Source organism: Penaeus chinensis, chromosome 41 (genome assembly GCF_019202785.1).
Source record: "Penaeus chinensis breed Huanghai No. 1 chromosome 41, ASM1920278v2, whole genome shotgun sequence".
Taxonomy (NCBI): domain Eukaryota; kingdom Metazoa; phylum Arthropoda; class Malacostraca; order Decapoda; family Penaeidae; genus Penaeus; species Penaeus chinensis.
In genome coordinates this window covers 8,279,898-8,287,397 of record NC_061859.1, presented here as the reverse complement: position 1 = coordinate 8,287,397, position 7,500 = coordinate 8,279,898, and the positions used below count along the sequence as shown (strand labels likewise).

Genomic DNA, 7,500 nt, shown 5'->3' with positions numbered 1-7,500 from the left:
AATATTCCCATTAGTTTGTTCCTTTTAGAGAAAATTCTGAGTGGAGGACACCTATGGGATCCTAGCAAAAGGTGTGGCACCATTTTGAAGAAGTTTTGCCTGGCAGCTTGTGCCCTTGTAAGCCCTATTTAATTGGCTGGTTATTTAGGCCTTCAAACTCTTCATGTGAAACTTATCCATAGTGTTTGGTAGAGATGTTGTCGAATATGGACATTGTGACTCAACTCAACAGGAAGCCAAGTAATGGTTGAATACATAATGAAATTGTAACTTAATAAAAAAATGTGGTTTTCATGTATGTGATACTAGCCATCACATAGGGTTATAAAACACTGATTGAGATAATCAAAGTAAACTGAGTACTTAGAAGAGAGAAAGTTCTCACAAAATGCCAATGCTAACTGTAAAAATGATCACGCATTAACCCAATGCCAACGGGCATGGCATGTACGTACACTGTGAATTTACTTGTTTAATTGTTTTAACACATAGATGGCTGCACTTGTACTAAGTAACCAATGAATGTGTCTCGCCCGTTTACTCTTTCCCTTTATTTACGAAAATATCTTATGTTATCTTATTTTGCTGTTACTAATGTTTAAAACATTATAGTAATTATAATATTTATAATAAAATAACACCATCAATTTTTCCAGCCAATTCAAGGAAAGGTGAAATCAGGTAAGGCCATAAGGCCTACTTTGTGGCTAAGTACAAACAGAACCATCTATGTACAGCGACATTTCAGTAAAATATAAAAAATGCATACAGCATTTTCCCCATTTTTTATTCATTTTCCCCGGCAGCATTGGGTTAATCTAGGATAAATGAAAATCTCTGTAACATTTTTTTTTATCTGAAAAATGTAATTACAACAACAAATTTCATTATCTGGTGTCATTAACAATAAGTTATAAATGTACATACATATCTGCAATCTCATTACAAAAGAAAAAAACAAGCAGTTAAATTCAGTATATAAAAAAGGCTATTCCGACAGATGCTGCTACCTCTTTAGTATATTAATAAATGCTTCTCTAGGCACTTCAATGTTTCCATACATCTTCATTCTTTTCTTGCCCTCAGCTTGGCGTTTAAGGAGCTTCATCTTTCTTGAAATATCACCTCCATACTGCAATGAATATTTCAAGAAAAAATATCTTGATTTTAATATTTAATTTATCCTCTGATTTAATAAATAATGAAAAACTAAGTTTGTCAGAAATACAATTCCCAGAATGTATTCTGGGACATTTATAATATATATATATATATATATATATATATATATATACACATGTACATATATATATACATACATATATATAAATATATATATACATATATATATATATATATATATATATATATATATATGTATATATGTATATATGTATATGTATATGTATATATGTATATATGTATATATGTATATGTGTATATGTGTATATGTGTATGTGTATATGTATATGTGTATATGTATATGTATATGTATGTATATATATGTATATGTATATGTATATGTATATGTATATGTGTGTGTATATATGTGTATATATGTGTATATATGTGTATATATGTGTGTGTGTGTGTGTGTGTGTGTGTGTGTGTGTGTGTGTGTGTGTGTGTGTGTGTGTGTGATATCAGAAGGGGTATCAACACTGAAATTAAAACAGCAATATCAGGACATTAAACATTAAATGCAATCCAATGATACCAAATTTCATTAGCAGAAGTTATACATACATACATACATACATACATATACACACACACACACACACACACACACACACACACACACACACACACACATATTCAACACGAGCAAAAAAGTTTCACAGCTTTTTGACCTAATGCAATTAAGATGAACAAAAGCATAGATTAAATAAATTTACACTTACACACTTAGCAAGTACATCCTTCCTTACAGCTTTGATGTTTGTTCGTGCTAAAACTCTTCCTCGTACAGCTGCTTGTATTGCTATCTGTATGGGTAGTAAGTTTTACATGATTCACCATTCATCCTTGTCAAATAATCATATATGAATCTTTAATCCATGTTTCAATTTTTATTTAACCTGCACAGCAAATAAACTTCAGAGAGGTTAAATACATGAAAACTATACAAATTTCATGAAACATAATTACTCTACCTGAAATAAATGTCTTGGCAGTGTATTGCTCAACTTCTCACAAATTTGCTTTCCTACAACTCTTGCTCGTGATGAATGGACAATTGTTGATAGTTCATCGATCATATTACCATTCAATAAAATGTCCAGCTGAAAAATGTAAAGAATTCATTGACTTTATCTTACCAAATCCCGAGTCTGTTTGTATCAGTAGTTATTTTCAGTCTGTAAGAATCTTTAAGTTAATGGAAAATTAAATAATATACATACAGAAAGTCTCAATACCTTAACGAGAGATGATGGCTCAAATCCGATATCTTCATAGTCAAAAGTTGCATAACCTGATGATACAGACTTCAAATTGTCATAAAAATCTACCACAATCTCGTTTAATGGCAATTTGTACTGAACAATTATTCTGTTCTGGTCTAGATTCCTCAGGTTGTGCTGAATTCCTCTTCTGTCTTGACACAAACTAATAATGGCACCAAGATAAGAATCTGAAAAGTGGGAAAAGCAGAATTCTGAAGACATTTTATAATATTGAGACATTTCTGTCAGAAAAAAAGAAGAAGAAGAAGAAAAAAAAAATTGTACTTCTAAGCCTGTAATTTTAGAATTCAGTTATTAAGTAATTAATTGTTTGCTTAATTACTCAAAATGTGGATTGCATGGATTATAGTACTATACTGTACCTCTAAAATGAAAAGAAATATATAGGAAACAAGCAATTTACACTGTATGTGAAAATTACATCTAAAAGACACACTACTACTATAAATATCACAACTAGAATGAATGCATTCAAAGTGCTTTCCAGTAAAAAAGCAAATTTTACCATCTATTTTATCAAGAAGTAATGCTTACCTGGTGTTATGACTGTGCCCATCACCACTGGTTCACTTGTCTCTACAATTACCTGAGGATCTGGCCACTGAATCGGATTGGTAATAGTTGGCTCCTCTTCTCCATATTCACGAAGTGCTTTCTCACCGTGTATTCTTACCTACTGACAAACAAAAGTCAGAAATACTCCTGCCACTCATTCTATTTCTTGACAAATATTGTAAAATTCTGATATAAGTATCATATATTACAAAAACATTCCTACCAATAAACAGATGTAAAAGGGAAGCAAGACAAGCAAACGACTTGCCTTGTAAGGAACAGAGGGTGTAGTGACGACAACCTGTGCTCCATGTTCTTGTTCTAAACGTTGGTTGAATACATCCATGTGCAAGAGACCCAAAAAACCAAGCCTCCAACCTTGACCTAGGGCAGCACTGTGTGGAGAAATGTCTTGCTTAATAATGCTAACAATATGTTAAAATTAATATTTCCAGTTTCCAAGGAAAGATGGGACAACTTTCCTTGGAAATTGGAAAGGTTTGTGTAAAGGTAATGCATATCTTTTCATTCTTTGTTCAAATCAGTCAACTCACTGACTGTGGGTACACATAGCATCCACTGTATTTTTTTGTGTGAATTTTCTTGCTCACAGATGGCTCTATATGAGACAGATCTAGATACTGGTATTATTATTTTTTTTACATTATGATTATTTTAATGCAGTTAATCCTTGGTTCAAGATGCTTCACTGCCACCATGTGGCCCAATATATGGGCATTAGGCTTACTTGCGCAGCCACTCTGATGGGTGTGTGGCTTCCAGGCCAGGCACGCACAAACACTCATGTGTGGTGACTAGACTTCATTCCTTTGCAAAACTATTTTCTCTTTTTCTGCATGTGTTTTTCGTTTTTTTGCCATTCTCCAATATCTCTATTTGTTATTTGATTTGCCTTATCCAGATGGTAATAGACTATTTTCCTTGCACAGACTCCATATCATCTCTCTAGGTAGTCTATTAATCCATGCAATAATAACAGCAGTAACATCTTGGCTTTTTTTTTTTTTTAAGGATTATTCAATTTTATATACAAAACGGGAAAGACTCTCCACGAGTGCACAAATCTCTTTGAAGGTGATTATGCTCATTTAGCATACAGAATGAGGCTTTTGCATTATTCCCATCAATAAATGAGTATGAAATGTAATGTCCATAAGCCATGATTGGAAGAGCACTGGCTCCAGGGAGGACACCATTTCCATGCTCAGTGTCCTACTACTGGCCACTGTGACTGGCAGTGCAGGTTGTATTACAGAAGATTGAAAATAACAAAAAAATAAATAATATGACACAAATAACAAAATTTTTATTTCTCTTGCACTGATTTACAAACTACCTAGAGAGATGATATGGAGTCTATACAGGGAAAACAGTCTATTACCATCTGGATAAAGCAAATCAAATGATAAAATATAGACTAAAAATGACAAAAAAGCTAAAAATTCTTATGCATAAAAAGATAAAATAACATTGAAAAAGGGAGGCACATTGTCTTGTCACTGCACATGAGTGTTAATGTGTACCCAGCCTGCAAGTGCGCATCCAGCAGAACAGACACTCATGTAAGCCTAATACCTGTATTTTGATCCATGTGATTGTCATGAAGCAAGTGAATCCAAGGATTTAATTGATGGACAGGAATAGGTTCCTGCACATGGTCATAATATTCTCCATGGAAGCAGCCCTTTCCCAGGCATGATTGTTGGATGGTCCTTTATGCACTTGTGAATAGATGTCTGTTACCTGACAGTCAGCAATAATGTCCCATAACATAAGTTCCCATCACCCTTCACTTCAAAATTTGTTCCAATTATGTCATTCCCATTACCCACTCCTTGGCCAAATCTTTTTCCATGATGTGTTTGTGTCACCCACATCTTGGCCAAATTTATTCAAACTAAAATCCTAGTGTACATGACATGTATAGTATGCCATTACAGCAAAGTGGGTTAAATAAAGTGATTAATTCAAGGGTATATCTGTGTGATTAGCTTAATAATTTTGACTGCTCTAATAAATTGGTACAGATGCTCAACAAATTAAGTAAACAAACCCCGAAGGCCATTCCAATCCAAAAAAAAATCTGTTCGCAAATAATCTGAAAACTTTACTTTTAATAGATATATATTCTAAACTCATTACTGGAAACTAATTTATAGCATTAATCAATTCTGCCTTTGAAACTCAATCCAGTATATTTGACTTCATGCAATTCTGCATTCTGCATTTCATTCTATTTCTTAGGCAACCAAGCAACTAAAAAGCTGCCAAAGAACTAACCTGCTCTCAATATTGATAGAGACACTAGAATCATTAAGGGTTAAACGATCTATTGCTGCTCTCAGAGCTGGATGTTCACTTTGGTCCATTGGGTACATACCTGCAAATACCTTTCAAGATATGGGTGTAAAAGAGAAAGAAATTAGATGAGCATAAACAAACTGTTTTATTATAATATACTAAATTCAAATACAGAATTCAAATCCTTTAAAGTTAAACAATTTTTAGAAACTAACTTATTGCACTGGAAGCTTTACATTACACTTTATCAAATTTCTAAAGCAAAATAAAACACCAAAAAGTGAAAATGGCTTAATATCATGGATAAATCTTACCATAGGTTTAGCTTGCCTGAAACCTTCCAGTGGTTCACAGGGAATGCCCTTCCGGTGAAACGTATCTCCAACTTGAGCTTCTTTGGCTGATCGGATGTTTGCTGTGAAATAACCAACCTGACCTGCAAATCTGTAAAACCAAGCGGTAAATGTAAACATACCATACCCTCATACTGGAAAGGGTTATACCAATTAATCTAATGATAAAAATGATGGTCTTTCTGTATACTGAATGAGAAAAGCAGGAATTTATAGTTCATAATTGTTCTTTCTATGTTGTAAGTTCCACATAAGAAGGGAAGCAAGAAAAAGAAGAAGAAAGGAAGGAAGGATTAGGAGAAAGGAGAAGGAAGAGGGAGGAAGAAGGAGTAGGAAGAAAAAAGAAAAGGAGGAAGGAGTAAGAAGGAAGAAAAAAGAGAGGAGGAAGAGGAAACAAGAAAAGGGAAGACAGAAAAAAAAGGACAAAGAAAAGAGAGACTGAAGATGCATAAAGAATTAAAAGAAAAAAAAAAGATGATGAAAAGGAAGGCACGTCTGATAAACTGCAATGGCATGATGATGATGATTAAAAAAAACTGAGGTAGAAAATGCATGAAAAATTCAAAGACGATAAAGGAAAATTGTAAGTAATGACTCTAGCAGGTTTTAACTTACAATTGCTGAACAGATCTTTCTTGAGGTGTGAGGATCCCAAGGTCTCGGATATCGTAAGTCTTTCCTGTATGCGCTGATGCTACAGTATCACCCTTCCTTAAAGTACCATCCACAACCAAAATCAAGCACACAGCACCCTACAAGAGAAATAATGACAGTGAATAGAAAACTGTACTTTGTCATAACAAGTATATATCAAACCAAACACAGTTAAAGGTGATATCCAACCTTATCATTTGGTAACCATGATCAGCACTGAAGTAAAGACAATACAGTAATAAGAAAAGGGATGAAAAATATAAAATGATGGAGAACAGGTGGGGTGGATAATAAGTAATAAAAAAGCTAGAGGGATTATATAAAATAATAAAAAAGAGACAGGAGTGTAAACAAGAGAAAAATTCCCTTTCTCATTAATTATTTTTCTTCTGAAAAAAAAGGGAGGGGGGGAGGGAACAAGATAATGAGAAAGAAGGGAGGAAATAAGAGACCCTTAAATAAAAAAGGTGAAATGGAAAGAAAGGAAACAAGAAAAGAAAAAAAAGAAAAGAAAAGAAAAGAAAGAAAGAAAAAAAAAAGAAAACTATACTCCTTATACTGTATAGGGAGTATAGTTTTACTTAGAGTTTACATATATCATATACTTATCAATGTAACTTTTAATATAATAAATCTTATTGTGCTGATAAAGTCAATATCAACAATAGTAGTAATAAAAACAAAAACATTTTTTTTGCATAAATTAAAGAATATGGTAAACAGGTTATTGACTCTTGTGTGACTAAACACTTGTGGAACAATCTTTATAAACAGAAAGAAAGGAAAATATAAGAAGAACAAGAAGAAGGAGCAGTAATAAGTGAGAGCCTATATTTCATCAATATATCATGTGGATTTCTAAAAATAAAATAAAAATAGCAGGTCTACTTACTTTATACCTATCAAACCAAGAATCAAATAACAAAGCACGCAGTGGAGCATCTGGGTTACACTTCTTTGCTGGGGATGGTATGGATTCTATGACACCTGTAATAACTTTTTCTATACCAATTCCTTTCTTGGCTGATATCTGGCAATAACATAAAATAACTAAATTTACTGTATTCTACAAAATGTAATTCAACTATATAAATATAAAACAGTATCGACAAATGAATTTTCCATCTTCAAGTGTCAAATCCATTCTG

At 33.0% G+C, this 7,500-nt stretch overlaps 1 protein-coding gene across 2 annotated transcripts in view; it reads right to left on the bottom strand.

Moving 5' to 3' along the window:
* Nucleotides 1-840: 840 nt before the first annotated feature.
* The window catches only part of LOC125047524 (translation factor GUF1, mitochondrial-like), an 11,178-nt gene continuing 4,518 nt past the window's right edge, over nucleotides 841-7,500 (bottom strand). For both annotated transcript variants that reach the window (XM_047645788.1, XM_047645787.1), the window contains exons 5-14: nucleotides 7,245-7,382; nucleotides 6,314-6,450; nucleotides 5,660-5,789; nucleotides 5,325-5,434; nucleotides 3,292-3,418; nucleotides 3,003-3,141; nucleotides 2,421-2,635; nucleotides 2,157-2,285; nucleotides 1,905-1,988; nucleotides 841-1,132 (exon numbers count right to left, since the gene is read on the bottom strand). In XM_047645788.1, coding sequence (XP_047501744.1) covers nucleotides 1,007-1,132; nucleotides 1,905-1,988; nucleotides 2,157-2,285; nucleotides 2,421-2,635; nucleotides 3,003-3,141; nucleotides 3,292-3,418; nucleotides 5,325-5,434; nucleotides 5,660-5,789; nucleotides 6,314-6,450; nucleotides 7,245-7,382 — 1,335 coding nt within the window. In that variant the 3' untranslated portion in view covers nucleotides 841-1,006. The remainder of the gene's footprint in view (nucleotides 1,133-1,904; nucleotides 1,989-2,156; nucleotides 2,286-2,420; nucleotides 2,636-3,002; nucleotides 3,142-3,291; nucleotides 3,419-5,324; nucleotides 5,435-5,659; nucleotides 5,790-6,313; nucleotides 6,451-7,244; nucleotides 7,383-7,500) is intronic.